General features: G+C 36.9%; 1 protein-coding gene across 4 annotated transcripts in view; it reads right to left on the reverse strand.

The window, feature by feature from the left end:
• The window catches only part of WDR7 (WD repeat domain 7), a 365699-nt gene that overhangs the window by 272554 nt on the left and 73629 nt on the right, over nucleotides 1-19516 (reverse strand). For all 4 annotated transcript variants that reach the window (XM_073898127.1, XM_025886347.2, XM_073898126.1 and 1 more), the window contains 2 exons: nucleotides 16147-16342; nucleotides 7029-7243 (listed from right to left, as the gene is read on the reverse strand). In XM_073898127.1, the coding sequence (XP_073754228.1) occupies nucleotides 7029-7243; nucleotides 16147-16342 (411 nt within the window). The remainder of the gene's footprint in view (nucleotides 1-7028; nucleotides 7244-16146; nucleotides 16343-19516) is intronic.

Genomic DNA, 19516 nt, shown 5'->3' on the forward strand with positions numbered 1-19516 from the left:
GGGGATGGGTTAGCCTGGTGATGGGTATTAAAGAGGGCACGTTCTGCATGGAGCACTGGGTGTTACACACAAACAATGAATCATGGAACACTACATCAAAAACTAATGATGTAATGTATGGTGGTTAACATAACAAAATAAAAATTAAAAAATTAAAAAAAATAAGCTTTGTATGAGATGATTTTGCCCAACTGCAGGCTAATGTAAGTGTTCTGAGCATGGGTAAGGGTGGCTGAGCTAAGCTATGATGTTTGAGGGACTAGGTGCATTAAATGCATTTTCAACTTAAGAGATTTTCCATTTACAACGGGTTTTCTGGGATGTAACCCCACTGTGAGTCATGAAGACAGTAAATACACTGAAAATAGTGGGAATGAGGTTTCTCACAGCTGGAGAAGAGAGTTACAGTGTATCAGGAGGAGAGGCTAGAACAAACACGGTGGTGTCTGATTAGATGTGGAGGTAAGAGGGTTAACCAATGGTATTTACTATATTTAGGAAAATAGAGGAACACAGACGTGTGTGTATAAACAGACATATATAATCTAGCTCTGTCTCCTGACACGGCTTGGATGCAATGTCATCCCAGGAGCAATGAGTGCATGTAGCATCCAGATTTGGTTTCTAATTATTATCCCCATTAAAGAGAATCACCCATCATGCAGGGACTCAATGAAGTTTATTCCCCTCCTACAGTCAGAGACATTGACCCCTCAGTTTTCTTAGGAAAGACTGGACAGCTCACTAAGGTTCCTTTATTTATTGAAGACTAGACAACAATTAGTGTAATGTAAAATTTTTTTCTAATAACCATTTAAAACCAAAAATGAAGTCCATATATACTTACAAATATGTAATAAATATACAATCAACATATTCTTATTTTATATGAAAATATTCATTAAAGTTTTGGAGTAGAATGTTAAGCAAGTTTGATTGATTCTTCAAAGGTCAGACATATCACAAGAATTTTTCTAAGGCCATAAACAGTTCACCAGACAAGGCCCATATCCCGTATATAACGTCATACGGCTTATCCCTGTCTGTACCTTACAGCGCCCTTTTCACAACAAATCATAAAGTCAATTCAATCAGTATAAAATTTTTTTAGAGTGAATTTTGTAAGCAAAAAAACACAGAGCATGTTCTCAGTAGGTTATATTTGACTTCTAAATTCCATTCTCTCACCTAGTTACACAGAATACAAAGCTACTGACCTTTGGAAATACAGCCCATTCATTTTTTCTTTCCCCAGGCTTTTGACTAATTAGACAAGAGAGAGAGAAATGTAATGTGAGAGATAAATCATCCTGGTCATTTTTCAATTTCTTCAGCCTCGTGATCTTTTAATATAAATACGGTGACTCTGACTGGTACACAATGCCTAAGATATAAAGGTGCCAAACAGAAAATTACACACACTAGGCTTAAGAAATGATTGTCATGACATTAAAGGCCTTCTAGCTCCACTAGTAAAATCCCATTGACCCCAAGCATCCCCCAAGATCTCCTCCCCAAGAACCAGCGTCTGTGGCAAATGCTTTATGAGAAAGTTCATCAAAAAGACCACCTGATGTGCTTAGACCATCTCCTTAACATATTTCTTTACGCAGACATCAAATCCCACCACATGCTATCTATGATTTACTAGCTATGTTTAGTTTACAAATCTTCTAATTCCTAGTCCAATACATAGGAACTTATGCTGGGTGTTACACAGCATTAAAATAAAGATGGCTCTGCCTTCAAGGGATTAAAACCACTTCCTTCCTTTTAACAGACACTACAGCCTACTTTGCTCCTCTTACACTGAATACTAACTTGGTAATATTCACCTTCCTCTTTTTCATCATTACCAATTAAAAGGAAACAACATCTAGTCAGGGCGAATTCTCCAGTTAACTCTACTATCAACCACCATGTCCTCTGACATGGCTCTACCAACTACCTCCTCCACCCGCAAAACTGTTCAGTGAGCTCCTAACACAGTAAAACTAGGCTCTTACCCCTGCAGCCACTGAAGCTACTACTCTGTTTTTTATCCTCCAAAAGCAAACGTCTTCCATGATTTCCACCTCTACTTTATCTCATCCTCATTCTTAGTTCATTGTACCAGGATTTCTGACCCAACTAACTCTACCAAAGTGGCTCTCCTAATGACCACCAATGACTTCCCTAATTACTAACTCCACTCTTTTATTCCCCAAGTCTTAATGTTTTCTCACATCTCTGATCAACTGTTGACCTCTGCTTCCTTCAAAATTTCATTTTCGGTTATATGTGTGACCTAGGCCATTGCAGGTTACTTGTCCAAGGTCACCCACAGGCAGCAAGTTACAGGGATGTAATTTAAATATAGATACGCCTGTCACCAGAACCCAGGTTCTTAACCAGTCCTTTGAATTGCTTTTCAAAAATGAAGCAAGCAAGGGCTATTCCATGGAAGAACTGTATCCACAATCTTGTTATTAATAATGCCATTCTCTGATGCAGGTGCAGCAAGCTATGACCCAGAGGCCAATCCAGCCCACTGCCTATTTGTGTATATAAAGTTTTATTGGAAGTCAGTCATAGTCGTTCATTTACCTATTGTCTGTGGCTGCTTTCACACTATAATGGCAGAGTTGAATCATTGTGACATAGATTGTATGGTTCACAAAGCCTAAAATTTTTATTATCTAGTGCTTTATAGAAAAAGTTTGCAATGCCTGTTCTAACCAACTGTTTTTTTAGGTTCATCATTGGCAAGTCTGAAGGATGATAATAACTAACTCGCAGCATATCTGGAATACTCTAATGACAGCAGGCATCCCAAAATATGGACTACAGTCTAATCCATGCTCTTACTCCAGCATTTATTTTAGGGAAAAAAAATCCCACCCCTACTCTCACTCTCATGCCACTTCTTTCCTAGAGGATGTTTGCTCCCCTTGTACACACCCCATCTCCCACCACTACAAACAAGAGGCGGATGTCTCCTATTACAACCAATCTCAAAGCCAATTCTGTGAGTTGTTTGTATCATCTGTTAACATCTCTGTCATTCTCCCTTTAGCCAGGCTTGGATCTCTGAAATCGACTTGTATGTCTCAACTCTTCTCTTGCTTATCATTCCTATTTATTCAACCCACACAAGAGCTTCCAAGCCATTCCTTCTTCAATATCTCCTCCACCTAATCATATCCTGGTCCCCACTGCCTCTCACTGTATCAACCCAACAGCCTCACGATTCATTTCCCATGGCAATATTTGTAAGTGTCCGGCATACAAATGTCAGATATGGCAAAATATTTCTTAAACAGAGATCTTCTTTTAAGACTATTCAATATTGGGGTGCCTGGGTAGCTCAGTCGTTGAGCGTCTGCCTTTGGCTCAGGTCCCAGGGTCCTGGGATCGAGCCCCACATCAGGCTCCCTGCTCGGCGGAAAGCCTGCTTCTCCCTCTCCCACTCCCCCTGCTTGTGTTCCCTCTCTCTCTCTGTCAAATAAATAAAATCTTAAAAAAAAAAAAAAAGACTATTCAATATCGTATTTCCACCCACTGAGGCAAGTCCTCAGCTTTGCATTCAAATAGATTACACAATATGATTCCAATCTATTCCTCCAAGCTAACTCAGTTCCTGTCCTCAAGAAGCTCAAAATCTAACAGGGAAGACAGATATAGAGAAAGAAAAAAAAAATACCCCATACAAAGTAAAGTGATTTAAGGAAAGGTCTGATCAGGAAGGTGTTGAGTACAAAGAGAACACAAGAACTAATTCTGCCACAGGGGCAGAGAGGATAGGTTTGGGGATGGCTTCACTATCCTCAGAGAAGGAGTAAAGAAGCAAGGGTGGGGACAGGAAAGGAAACGGAAGATACAGGATGTAGGATCTCTACCATTTCTCAACTTTTTTTCTCCAGAGCAGTGTTTTTAAACCAGACACAATTTTGCCCCACATGGGGCATTTGGCCGTAACTCAAAACATTTTTGATGGTCACGCCTGGACAAGAGAGGGTGCTACTGACATGCAGTGGGTACAGGAAAAATGATTCTCAACATCCTACAATACACGGGACGGCCCCTCACAACAAAGAATTATCCAGCCCAAAATGTCAGTAGTGCTAAGGTTGGGAAACCCTGCTCTAGAGCCATAAGGAAAAGAAGTAAAGGGGAGGGACTCGCTGACAGACTCTGCAGGATGTGTTGGACTGCTGACAATACAGAGATAATAAAGAAGGAGAATGAGTTATGCCTGAACAGCCTCGCTCACTAAAACCACAGGGGAGAATGCAAAACTGAACAGAGGGCAAAGGTGATTAATAAATGTTCCACATCTAAGGCTTCCCAAACAGGAACAGATCTGATCATCAAGCCAAGACAATCAACTATGAGGGAAGGGAGAAGACCTGGGCAAAGAGGCTGAAGCAGAGGCCTTCAGAGCTTTCTGTTACACATCATCCAATTCAATGCATATTTATTGCACAGCTGCTACTAGATGTCATGAGGGAAAGAGCAATAAATAAGTCACAATCCCTGCCTGCAAGAAGGCTGAATTTCAGTGGGGAGAATCAGAGAAGCATGTAAGTTATTATAACACAAAGGAAATTAAGATATATGTCATAAAAGAAACACACAGGGGTTCAAATACACACATCTTTCAAAGATTCAATGCAGTCCTAAGGAATAATTTCACTTAACATCCTCTTGATCTTCTAGTGAAAGAAAAGAATCAGAGGAGAATAAATTCCCTATCTTTAGGGCGCCTGGGTGGCTCAGTCGTTAAGCGTCTGCCTTTGGCTCAGGTCGTGATCCCAGGGTCCTGATATGGAGCCCAGGGTCCTGATATGGAGCCCAGCGTCCAGCTCCCTGCTCAGTGGGGAGTCTGCTTTTCCTTCTGCCCCTCCCCATGCTCGTGCTTTCAATCTCTATCAAATAAATAAAATCTTAAAAAAAAAATTCCCTGTTTTTGTTTGCAAGGCTCTACATATCTGCCATAATTAACAAAATTAGTAATATACGATATGTTTTTTCCAAATAGCCCAACTGCTAACACCAGTCTAACAAGGAAAAGGTGGGATTCTTTCTATACAGTATTCCCATAAAGATTTTACTTTCCATTGAGAGACCATGAAAAAACTTAGTTCCCATATCTCAGAGTCAGTTCTACACCACTGAGAGGCTCTTAGTTATGTTTTGTTTTGTTTTTTTAAACTTTGGGTGGCTTTTGTTTCTCCTTAGGTTAAAAAGCCGTGCAGAGGACAACTCTTTAAATATTCCCCTCAGAAGGAGCCTCAAATTCAACATGAGAAAACAGAGAAATCCCTAATGGTCCAGCCAACATACATTTTTCATAAAGTGATTACCCTCCTGCAGCCTCAGCTTCCTAAGCCTTTCCCCCCTCCTATAATTGTTTTCCTTGTAGGCCAGGCAACAATTACCACTGCTGCAAGACTGAGGAGGTTCACAAGCAATATATTTTACAATACATAAGTATAGTGTCTCTGATATCTGGTGCTTTTATCACTAATTGCACTATAAAATGCGCTATTAAAACAGGGACAAACAAGATTGTAAAAATCACATAATGGACCATGACCACTTACAAAAGCCATTCATAAATGTTACTGTACCATTTATTTTTCTTTAATTTCCAACTGTATAATTAAGTTTCCAAATTTTTATTTCTAGGTGATACCAACAAGAAAAAAAATATATTTGAAAATTATACAACATATATACTTGCCCTTACATATGCTATTTTATAAATTGGCACAAAATTAAAATTACACAGAACATCAAACAATGCGCTATGAACACTGAATTGCTAGGGATATCTATGTAATCTCTTGAAAGAAAATTATAAGCACAGCAAATGCATTTAAGTTGTGATTTCTATTCAAACTTCAGAACACAGGACAGAAAGCATGAAAGAAAATGAAGAAGTATTTCATAATTCTGATCTATGAAACATACAATACAACAAAGCCAATAAAAGCATTTAATATCTTGGGGAAAGACAGAATGATCAAATATTACTGCCAATTCCTAGAGGACATGGGTCATTGGAACCACCTACAGCATTTTACGTCATCAGCACTCACCACTAATTCATGGGCAAATTTTCAAGTTTGTAGATGAGCCTTTCAACCTGTTTGTTATTTAGCCACATGTCTAACTATTTAAAAAAAAAAAAAAAAAGGAATCCAGAATAAGAAAATGAAAATAACAGTACTTGTGTTACCTACTAATAATTCTAATGAATAGTTAGATGCAACTGGGAATTTTAAGGTGTGACTCAGATGAAATGCTGGGACGGTAAGTTTCACTTAGACATTACCAGAGACAAGCAACTTCTAACAATACCACAGAACATAAACACCACAAACCAAATAGTGGCTAGCCTCTATAAAACTAAAGACAAGTAACCCATTAATGAATTGAGATTATTTGTTCTTCTTTTCGTAGGATAATCTTCTATTAACTGAAGAAGTAACGGATGTCGTAATGTGCATATCAGTAGGGAAACTGTGATTGAGCTTGGGTCTTACAGTGCTTGGGTAACTCTGCCATACCTATTCTCAAACATCCTCCTAAATCTTGATAATGGCCTAACCTTACTAAAATCAGAATCTTTGACTTTAAAAAAAAATGAGCAGCCACAATTAGAAACATCTTAATTGTACCTAAATTATTTTTTCTTCCTAGAGATATTAGCTAGTGCTCAATCTTTCGACAGGAAGACTGTCAGAAAACCATAAAGACAGATTATATGAAAAATGTTTGCTCTAATTTCAGATTCAAGTCCCTTAACTCCGTAGGAATCATTTTAAAATATTTTAAGTGGTAAGAATAACCTACTTTAAAAAAAAAAAAAAGCCAAATACTTGAAATATGCAAAAACGATGTTGGACAAACCTACACAAAATTAGAAGCTTATTTTTCATCAATGTCGTCTCCCAAAAGTTATTCCTTAAGCCATGCCAAAACTATGTTATGAAACAGAGTAGGATGGGGGCTACACACATGAACACACACACAAAACTTACTTTGTCAGAGGCCTCAGAAGCCAAGAGGTTAGTTGCAAGAGTCTGTAGCTTATGATGGGCCATGTTTTTAAGAGCGGCCAGACTACGCCGTGTCATGGCCTGCTTTAGGTTGACTGCTGGATGACTGAGAGAGTCAACTGCAGCAGGCACTGCTTCGTCGCAGGCATTTAGGATCTCCACTGCTGTGATCCCCATCACACAGCGATCCAACGCACCTGGAAGACGTATAAATTCACAATTAGTACACACAACACTATAACCGCTCTGAGTCATTTTTTAAGGAAAGAAAATGCATAGACGTTTTTTATGTGGGAGTATTTTTCTCTCTGCTTCCCAGAAACATTTCCTTGTGCTTCCCTCCTCTGAGGATCTTCCAGGCAACACTACCTTAGCCGTTTCTTCTCCTGTAATGCCCCAACTGCAACTTCCCAAGAAAGCCAGGTTCAGAGCCGAGACCTCAACAACTTCCCCCAGGCTTTTCCACTGTCTGCTTCCAAGACGATCTTCATGATATTCCACACCATTACTCTACTACACATACCAGTTTCTATGACTTCACCTTCCTCTAAGTTGTCTATCAATCACAAACAAAAGAGCTAAATTTTGCTATTCTTCTCATTCTTTCTACTTTAATAATTCCTGGAGCTTCTCTTTCTCTAGGGAATCTCCACAAAGCAGGAAAAAAAACTAACTTATTCGCCTGCAAATGTCTTTTGACTTTTACTGTTTATACCCAATCAAATGTTTCTCTGGGTGTTTATGAAAAGAACTACTACTCCAACTTATGACCACTTCAAAGCTTCTTCATTTGGCCATTCTTTCCATTCATCTCCACCTATGCATTTCATGTCTAAGCTAAGGCACAACTCCTTCCTACAATGCAGACAGCTTTTCTCTATACTTTGTTTTAAAGGGTCTCATTCTATGGATTTGTAGATAATCTTCTGAAGATTATAATAAGGACAATGAAATGAAGATGAAGTTTATTTTGATCCACTGAGCATTCCTCCAGAGTCATTCTAAAAGAGGACAAATCAATTTTTGAAAAATAACCAGAGAGAACACCAGAAACATAAATGTCAACAAAATACAAGATTTCTATTGTGTCTTTGAGCTAGTACCCAAACACCCCAACATATTTTATTCCCAATGTTGAGTATTTATATACATGCCATTCAAGTTTGCCCCTCCCCTTCCTTAAAGGGCTTAACTTCTTTTCTTTCCAAGAGTCGTCCTGGAATTAATTCTTGGTGATTTTAGTATTAACACAAATCAGTGTTTTACTAACCAATTCATTGAGTCTTGACCAATGTATTTTGGAAGGCAAAGCATAAGGAGGAGCTGTTGCCTGAAACTTTCTGTGTATGTATGAAAAGGAGGGTGTGTATACTCTAAAAGGATTTAAAAGTTCAAAAATGTTTGAAAATCACCAGCACATATGATTCTTCCACACATCCCGATCACCTAGCTCTTTGAGTTCCTCTACTCACAATAAATTTTGCCCTACACTTGACCCCAGACAATGGTCACATTATAATCTTCTCATTACCAGTAACTAAATCCTAACATGATCCCAATGTCAAAAAGTCCACTCTCCGATAGCAGCTCCCATTCTTTACTTCAACCCTATGACCCAATAATTCCTTGTTCAGCACTGACTCCAAAATTTCATTCACCTATCATGCTTGCCCTGCCCCTTATTTCCCTATGTCCCATAAACTAAAATTCCATAGTCCGTCCTCATAAGCACAGCTCTGTCCTCATCTCATTTCCTTGTTCCAGCCGAGCAAACTCCAACCTTGGCTGAATCCAACTCTCCAGCTACTCCACACCTGTACAATGAAGATGGATATGAATGAAGAACATGCTGAAAGATCCACTTGAAATTCATGACCACTGATCTCAAGGGGTCCTTAATATTGACCACATTTCCACAGATCTTTCATTTTCCTACTTTCCTAGTTAATTATTTCATAGCCTTTCTCTCCTCCAATCTCCAACATTCCATTTCCTGCCCTCACCTGGGTGAAAAGTTTTGTTTCCTATTTCATTTAGATAGAAGCAATTAGAAAAGAAGTTCTACCAGCTCCCACCACCATATCTCCACTCACACTACTCTATAATAACACATGAACTATCCAGGCGCCTACCTAACACACTTGTAGCTTAAACCCCATCCCTCTCTTGTCTGCCCACAGACATCATTTCAGCAACTCTCCCCTTTCTCTTCATCTATTCTCCCTACCTACTAGATCATTCCCACCAGCACATGATCATTCCCATCAGCATATAAACGTGCAATTATTTCACCTGTTTAAAAAAAAACAACACAGACCCATAAAAATGACAACACACTTGACTCAGTATCTGTTTCCAGCTGGTATCCCATTTTTTTATCATCCTCTATATAGCTATCTACATTTGCTACCTACAAATTTTTCTCCTCCCATTTTCCTTTGAACTTACTCAAATCAGATTTCACCCCAAACATGCACAGAACCTACTCTCCATGTTGCTAAATCCAATATTCAGCTCTCAGTCCTCATTTTACTATGATTTACTATCAGCTGCACTTGTTCCTTCTCTCTACTCCTTGAAACACATTTTTTTTTTTTTGCTTAGCTTCTAGGCAACCACACTCTTCACTTTCTTCTTCCTGGAAAGTCCATTTTAGTCTCCTTTGCTGGTTTCTTCCACATCACAGAAATATATCTAAACCATGTGCATCCTCTTGGTGATACATCCAGTGTCATGACTTTGAGTATCTTCTACATGCTAAGAAGTCCCAAATTTACATCACCCACTCTGATATCCCCAACTTGAACTCCTGACCCATATACACAATTTACTAATCAACATCTCTACTTGGATGTCTAATATTCAACTCAGTATTTAAAAAAAAAATTAACTCTTGGTCTTTCCAAAACCTGCTTTCCCATTGTCTTCTCAATGTCTAGAAATGAATTCCATCCTTTGAGTTGCTCATGATGAATACCTTGGAGTCAACTTTACCCATCTCATTCTTTTATGCCCCTTATCCAACTATCAGCAAATCCTGTTCACTCTCCCTTCAAAATATACCTAGAATTCAACCACTCCTCACCAGCTCCACCACTACCACTCTGGTGTAATAATCCATCATCTTTTATTGCCTAGAGGCAATCTCATAAAAGCTCATCTCCCTGCTTCTACCCTTTAACCACCTTCAGGCTATTCTGGATAAAAGTAGGAAAATATGATAGTGAGGACAAAATTCAAATCAATAAAAACCAACCCAGAACTGACACAGATTTTTTAAATAGCAAACAAGGACATTGAGAGTTATTATAACTGTATTCCAGATGTTCAAAAAGTTTGAGTAGAGAGACATGGAAGATACCAAATGACCAAAATCACACTTACAGAGATGAAAACTACAATGTCTGAGATGAAAAATACACTAGATGGGAATAATGACAGATTAGACATTGTAGAAAAGAGACTAATAAACTTGAAGATCTAGAATAGAAACTATATAAAATAAAACACAGAGAAAAAAATAATTTTAAAAATGAAAAGACAACCTATGATCTGTAGGCAATTTCAAATAGCCAAGTAAATACATAACTAGAGTCTCTAAAGAGAGGAAGGGCAGGGAAGGATGGAAAACATATTTGAATAAATAATGGCCAAAACGTTTCCAAACTGGTCGAAAATCACCTACCAACATATCCAAGAAGTACGATAAACCCTTGGCACAAATATAAAGAAAACTACAATCCAACTTCTCAAAATCAATAATAAAGAGAAAAAGAAAATTTTAAAGCTGTTGGAAAAAAACAGACACAGCACGTATAGAGGGACAAACCTAAGGGTGACAGCAGATTTCTCATTGGAAATAATGCAAGAAGACAGTGGAGTTTAAAAAGGAAAAACAAAAAACAACTGTCAACCTAAAATTCTCCAACCAGAATAAAAATCTTAAAAATGAAGATGAAACAAAAGAGTTTTTCAGACACACAGAAGCTGAAAGAATTCATCATGTATAGACCTGCACTACAAGAAATACTAAATATTAGGCAAAAGGAAAATCATTCCAGATAGAAATCTGGATCTACGCAAAGCAACAAAGAGCAATAGAATGGTAACTACATGGGTAAATATGGAAGACTCTGTTTTTATTATTCAAATTTCCTTAAAAGAGACTATTTAAACAAATAAGCAAATAGAAAGAAATAATGTTCCGGGGCACCTGGCTGGCTCAGTCGGGGGAAGTGTGCAACTCTTGATCTCAGGGTTGTGAGTTCAAGCCCAATGCTGGGTGTGATCACTTAAAATTAAAATCTTAATCTTAAAAAAAAAAAAAAAAGTTCCAACTGAGTGAAAACCATGAGCAACAATATGGATGATATAAAAGATAAGAAGTGGTAGAGAATGGCCTAATTATTCTTGAATATAATTATTGTTTGCACAGAGCAACTGGTCTGTCTAAAAGAAATGGACAGAAAGACAAAGGTAGGAAGATACCACACTGTGAAGGGCCTTATCTTAAAGGCTACAGGAAATAAATTTGTTTTCATTAAGACTGTACATGAACCAAGTGTTGTTGCTGTTGTTTCATCTCCTAAGATTAATTTTCCAGCAGAGTACAGGATGGATTAGAAGGTAGAAAAAGAAGACAGGAAAGCAAATAAAGATAGCCTAGGTGTGAAAAAATATAGTCCTAAGTTAGAATAATACTATGGAAACAAAAAAGGAAGCCAAGGGGTACCTAATGGGAGGGATTTAGTAATTAATAACTGTATAGAGGGCTCATGGTGGGGAAGGTAGCAAAGATGGTCATATTTCCACTGTAACAACCTCTTCCTTCAAAATTCCCGAGTGATTCATCCATAGGGAAAAAAGAAACTCTGATTACACTGGTTTTACTATGATTTTGTAAAGGTATCATTTTTTTCTTAACCATTCCATCCTTTGTGCCTTTGCCTGTCCTATAGTATTTTTTTGTAACAGAATGAAAAACAAAAATATAGGAGATATAGGAATGTTAATGATGTAAGCCATACGTTGTGAAATAGAAACATAAAATCAAATTTCCACCTTACTTAAATACAGCAGGCAAAGGGTCAAAATGTGAACAAAATATTTGCTACTAAACCCTTCTAGTAACAAAAGATTGGGCAGAAGTACCACCTCCTGATTCTCTCTGGTAATTTTAGTAACAAGACAAAACTATCAATTTAAGTAAATAGAAGTATTTATTATAAAAGGAAAATACTTATAGAAATTACAAACTACACAAATAGCACTTATAAATCCATTAAAGATACCATCAACTGACTACTAGGCAAATGTTTTGCACAGGAAGTTTAAATAATAGAAATACTACCAGTGAATTTAGGAAAATTTATGCAATCTTACAATCAGTAAAACTGATTGACAATTTCAAGCAAATAAAGTCTTAAGCAAGTATAACACACACACTAAGGCTTTACTTGTGTGAAAAACCTGATTGACACTTATGCTTTTGATTATCCAAGCTTTATAGGTTTTTCAACAGACATGAATATCCATTAGTTCATAATTCTCTGCTACCCTTTATTAGATAATTAAGTTTTTATAAAATGACTTGAATGCATATTCCTTAAAGTAAATGCAAAAACAGAAAGATTTCAGAAAACTCGTAGACAGAAAATAAAGAAAAAAGATAACAAAGTAAAGGGACAGAACTTCCTACACTAATTTCTCATATATTTGGCAAGCACCACTGGCGTTTGCATCTGTATAAGAACACCTAGTAACTGTCTCTACAGGAACAGGTCTATGATGTGAGAATCACTTTTGTTCTGTAACAAATATGACAAAAACAGATACATGAAAATGCTGTTTAAACTTGCTAATGGCGAGATAAGAACATCTTGTAAAATCAGTCATTACGTACAGCATGCCACTGTTTCCCAAACAGACAGGATTTTGACCTTGTCAAAGGCCTGTGGAAGCAACTCTTCCCACCTATTCGGAACGTCAAATGTGAAGAATGAGAGAGTTGCTCCCTGAAGCCCGTGAACAGCTCCATGCAGAAGCAGCCACCACCCAGGTCAGTACGCCACCTTTAATAAGATCCTAAGTAGAAGTCAAGAGCTCCAGCTGGCCAAATCTTGTTGCTAGTCATTTGACTAATTTTCTAACTATCTAAGATGTGAAGGAATAATAACTTTCCTGGCCTCCACATCACTATTAATTGTTACTAGACATAATAAAGACGACACAAGTAAAGAACAAAAGATTCTGGACCTCTGTCTTTCTAATGAAATTTTATTTTACTAGCTTCAACTTCATTTCATTAGGAAATAAATACTGGAAATAAAAACTACCTATCTGAGGGGCACCTGGGTGGCTCAGTCGTTAAGCATCTGCTTCCGGCTCAGGTCATGACCCCAGGGTCCTGGGATCGAACCCCGCATTGGGCTCCCTGCTCGGTGGGGAGCCTGCTTCTCCCTCTCCCACTCCCCCTGCCTGTGTTCCCTCTCTCGCTGTCTGTCAGATAAATAAATAAAATTTAAAAAACAAACAAAAAAACTACCTATTCGAAGGGAAAAACAACTAAAGAAAATGCTGCATAAAAGTATAAAGACATTTTTAAGTGTTTTTAAGCTAGAAACATCAGTAAAATTCAAAACAGCAAACAGAAAATTACACACTATGCGTGAGTACTTTTAGTGTAATATATCTTCATTTGTAAAAATATATCCCCAAAATGCTAAGAAGCGGGATAAAGTGTCTCCTCAGTTTAAATACATTTCATACATCAAACCTTGGCTGAATCTGATTTATTTGGCTTCATTTTTTATTTATTTAATAAATAAATAAATTTAATAAATAAATAATGTCAATACCTTCAGGATGTGCCTTATTCACTCCCGAGGGGCCTTTATATCACTAGCTAAAGGCTGAGTAGCAAGGAGGAAAAAGGAATGTATACCTCCTATTCTGGTTAAATCCAAAACAAATTCTGCTTCTCTATCATTTGATTTAAAAATGGCACACTGACTGATTGTTTACCTAAATCCTCTTGAAGGTAAGATAATTGTGAAATTTCAATATTATATATTGTGTTTAATCTAAAATGGGCTTAATTACACTAAACTGGCTATAAGAGTAATATCCCTCAGTACACCTATAGTTGGGAACTATCTGTCAACAACTCCTGAGGAAATTACTGGAAAAATAACTTTGTCTTTTAGTAACATTTCATTTGTAAAGAATTTCATATTCATATTCTTTACAAATGTATTTAAAGTACCTGTAGTCAAGTATCAATTATTTATCTGAAAAATTCAGAAAAATGATATTCTCTTCCTTTAGAATATTATTTTAATTTTTAAAAGTCCTAGACAAGTTTACCATACTCTCACATCTGTGCTTGATTTATTAATTGTCAATCAATTGTTAATTTAATATTTATAGTATTTTAAAATAGTGCTTTCTGAAGGTCACTGCTGTAAGAACTTACTTTCTTTAACATTAATCCTCAAAGTTTTAAAATATTTCAAAATGTAGGTAAAATCACATTCCCAAGTTCAACAAAGTAACAAGGAAAGCAGTATATTTGTTAAATAACATTAATAGCAAATATAAACACGTGCATAGACACAAATTTCGATTTCACAAACATACACATACACACACTTAGAAATGTCCACTATACACCAGGTAAATATTATCTCATTTTATTCTCCCAGCAGTACTATAAAATAGGAACTACTATGATCTTCATTTTACAGAGTAGTAAGTTGAGAGACAAAAGTCCAGTAAGTTGCAGCAGATCGCACTGCTAGCAAATGGTCGATCCTAAATCCACACCAAACAGTCTGACTCCAGAGCAACACAAACTGGGCGTATTTAGTTTGTGGGGTAGACAAACCAGCAAACATGAAACAGTGCTGGTTGCCAGACAGGATATCACAAAAAGGAATACAAACGAGACAAAGTTACATATGTAATATGACAGCAATTTTGTTTCTAAAAATGCACAGAAATAAGACCAGAGAGAAATATGACAAAATGTTAATATTTACTATTGAACAATGAGATATCAGTTCATTTCTTCTAATCTGTGCTTTTAATTTTAACAGAGAGCATGACCCTCTTTTATAATCAGACAAAAAAAATTAAAGGCAAAAGCTAAGAAGTTTGACACTCTTCAAGAATGTTCTCTCTTGGCAAGATTGCCTACATACTACCAGTTAAAACAAGGACTATAAATAACATTTCCCTGAGACTGTGACTACTTGTTACAGAAAGAATTAGCAGAACTCCCTACTCCACCACAGAACAAACAGAAATATATACATAGCCTGATTTGGAAAAGGACTATTTAAAACAAAGAAATGAAGAAAAGAAAAACAAATTAGTAGAAGTATTATTTAGTACAGCTAGGGCTTTCATCACTCATAGAAGATGACTTAAAAGGGTAAAAGTAGAATAAAATGTGTTTAGAAAAGCCTAAAGCAGTAAACATTTAGTTACACACTGAAAAATTTCCCAGGGAAAACCATAAGATTCTATGTATAAACATTATACATAATTGTGTGTACTTCTAAGCCACACCTTACTTGTTCTAGATTACGCCCCAAACGCAAAATTTCTGAAACTTGAAATTTTAAACGTTCTCTCTAGATATTAAAACTTTCATTTCAATTACCTCCTATAATTAACTGCTCCATATTGCCATTCTGCTGTTCATATAAAAGAGAATTTTTTCTTCTTCCACTGTTTCTGAACTTGACACAAAAATGGTTTCCTTAATCTTGCTCACAATTTACCTCATGAATTATATAGAAATCACTTAGGTTTTGTTGTCTGTGCTGCCTGTCCTAATCTGTATATTGTCTTCAACTGCATTCCTTTGTAGATCAGTGAGCTACTCTAAAGTATTTGGCACAGTACAACAAATGAGAGGACATTTAAATAGTTCTTTGTTGACAATAATGAGAACATTTAGAAAAAGCAGTGATCAGAAGTAAAAGCAACAACTTTTTACATTTTAGGTCTTTCTTCCTCACATAAAAGATTAATTTCCAGGAAATCAAATACACCCATTTAATTTTCTAGCCTGTCTCTTAACACCTGTTCTTACCAGTATCCATTTGCCAGACGTATACAGAGCCATCTGAACATCCCACTACCAGGTAATCATCAGAAGGCCTCCACTTGATGACCTGAATAGGGAAGAGATGACGAGATGCCAGCATAATGCATTTCTTCTCTCGCAGACTTAGAAGCCCCACTGAGTGGTCACTGGCTACAGAGCAGATGCAGTGCTGCACTCTTGCCTAAAAAGAAGAATAAACCTTAATTATATTTAGATTAAATTCAGAAGAAAATGGACCTGGTCCTCAATAATGTAAACCAAAATTAATTATACATTCACTGCTGCTAAAAACCAACCACAGTATTAGATTGTGTTGAAAAACTTGTTCCTTCCTATTATACATAAAACACCCAGTTCAATCATGACATTTTAAGAGATGCTAAATGAGTCCTAGATTAAAGATGGAAAAGATGCCTTAGAAAATCTGCTGTTCATATGTGAAGATGACCTTACTAACATGATTGCTGTACAGGCGCAGGCGAAGCTGGAAAAAAAATTGATCTGTTATTATGCCTTCTCTTTCCACAGTGTGAACTTTCCTTTGTTAGCGGCTACAGCGGGGTTTCTGCGGTGCTGTTTTCTGTTTGGGACTCTGCCATTTTGGACCCATGTTCTTCCCTGCTCCTTTGCTCAAAAACAATACCCTCCTGGTTCCTCAGCCACAATCATGCCTTTCAAGAGGCAGAGATACTTGGTATTATGTGTAGACGTGCTTCACAGCTTCTGTCTGTAATGTCAGCAGGTGCACCACCTCCCCTAACCCACAACAGCCAATTAAACATTCTGCTGTGCATTCTCTGCTCATCTCTAGTTTGTGCCCTTCAATTCCTTTTAAAACAAGATGGAATATAAATAATCAAAGACGGTAAAGATTTTCACTAGCAACAGAGAACTGTGGGAGTCCACAACCCAATTAAAAATTAAGGTATTTAAATTTTTAAGACAATTTATAAGCTATTTAAAACTTAACATTTTAGTGATTTATTGGATTATGCTTTCAGTTCATACTGAGGTGAAACCATGTGAAAACAGCCACACATCACTGGATATATTGTGAATAATATTGGGGATGAGGCCCACTGCACTATATACACAGTATCCCTTCAATGGGATCCAAAGGAGAAACTTCTCAAACCTCACTGGGCTGGGCTTTGCCTAAGCAAACAGTTTTAGCTAAAGAACAATCCCACACTGATTACGACATCTCACTGAATGGGAAATGCTGACAGGGGTATCAAATGAAAAGAGGTGGGGGTGGCCAAATGTACAAAGAAAATACAAGTTACCGTTGTTGACTTTATCCACAGAACTTCTAAGAACCTTTAACGTGCTAAGGGGAATGGAATTCTATGAAGGGACTACAGTATCACTCATCTTGAAGTTTATCTGACCAAGGTGATCCTAGAAGACCGAGTTTTGGAGGAATACACTTTGGAGAAAGCTGCTGTAACTGGTTCCTTTCACATTTTGGCTACTAAGACACCTAGGCTTGACTTTTCTACCCATCACAGTTGACGAGGGAGGGGCATGCACTTCTGCAATGCAGACTCAGCCTCCTCTACTTTTTTCTCTGTTTCTCTTCATTGTTTAGCTTTATTTTTATCTTACTGAATAATGTTTATTTTTGTAAACAACTTAAAATCAATTTTTGAATGAAGCAGAGCATTAATAAAAGTAAGATTTAACTATCTACTTTGTTCTTAAATTCAGGTATGTTAACCACCTTTTATTCTGTGTTAGCTTTCTTTGTATTTTTTGTTATACACTGATTTAAACATTATAATCAGCATAGCAGGTGTTTACTAATTTTAAAAGTTAAAAAACCAAGTTCAGAAAGATCATGTTATGAACCTTTATTAAAACATCATATAGAATTTTCCTAAACATTTTTTAAGCTTATTTCATGTTCCCTGATAAGCGTTCAACTATAACATAAAACATGATTTCTTCCTTTAAAAAGACGTAAGGACTGAGGGGTAGTTGACCATGGCACACACAAAAATTAGCTTTATAATTAAGCAATAAATCAAAATAAAGTGGCAAACTACAAAAAAAATCATTAAATATGGCAATGTTAGAATAAAAAGGTGAAAATATATCTGGGATGCCTTTATTTCAGACCATATAAAATATTTATGAGTTCCACCAGACATACATTGCTAACCAAAGATAACAGAAAGTTTAATACAATGGATGCTTTGGATGACCATTAGTAACGACTTTGTATTTATCAAATATATCCATCATTCAACTCACAAAAAGGGATGGTTGCCATATTAATGGTTAACTACTACTACTATTACCATTCGGCAGCATCAATCTGCGAAAAAGTGGTCATTTTATCTATTTCTCTCATCACAGGGAATAAATGTTTGCAGGGATCTTTTCCTCCTAGACAACATTTCTTTTCATCTGTCCACGTCCTTTAATCAGGCACCGATCTGCCGCACTCCCGCACACAACCCACACCACTACTTGTGACTCTGCCACTTTGACTCACAAGCTCCTCATCTTTAAAATGAGCTAATGCTTAAGTGATGCCACATCCCTCACTAGCTGACTCGCTGGCCCCCAAAGTCCACAGTCACCTCATTAGTGTCCACGTGCACTCTTGGCATTCCATTTCAAAGGGGCATGAGTTAGGGTGAAGTCTATTCAACAACAGGTGAATTTTCACCAGTATTCTTTACTGGTTTATAACCTAGCAGAGAGAGGACTGCAGACATTCATCCCCATTCCTATGAGGAACTTGACCTTCAGGTATCAACTCCCCAGGAGAAGTTTCAACTTTCATCCTCCCATTTATATGCAGGTGGCTAACTTCAAAAATTCAAGAAAATGTGATCCATCCTCAAGAAAAGACTTAAAAAGTCTATATTATGTTATCATTCTTATTAGTCAAAATAAAGGACAAAGCAAATACTAAACAATAGCAAAGGGTCCGCTTTTAGCAGACTATGTAATTTTCTGAAGGGGAAAAAATAACTGTAATTCAAAAAACTCTAGCTTTTCATTTCCACATGATTCACTCTAACACATATACTTCATAAACATGCTTTGAAGAACAGTCCTGTTCCTCTTTCGTACAGTGCAATAATGATGAAAATAGGCAAATGACACGTCCCACCCACACACACACACAAAAAATGTTTGGTCCAAACTAAAACTGATATACCATCCCTGTAAATGAAAATAAGCATCTGAAGAGTTAACTCTAGCTTTACTGTAATAAGCAACAGTCTGGAAATAGCCAAAATAATCAAGACTGAAAACAAAACAAAACAAAAAAATCAATACTGCTAAGCCCAAGAAAGCGTAGTTATTACAGGTACTTAACTCACAAGAAAAGATGGTT

The sequence above is a fragment of the Callorhinus ursinus genome, unplaced genomic scaffold (assembly GCF_003265705.2).
Source record: "Callorhinus ursinus isolate GAN/ISIS: 27379988/994484 unplaced genomic scaffold, GSC_fseal_2.0 scaffold11, whole genome shotgun sequence".
Classification (NCBI taxonomy): Eukaryota; Metazoa; Chordata; class Mammalia; order Carnivora; family Otariidae; genus Callorhinus; species Callorhinus ursinus.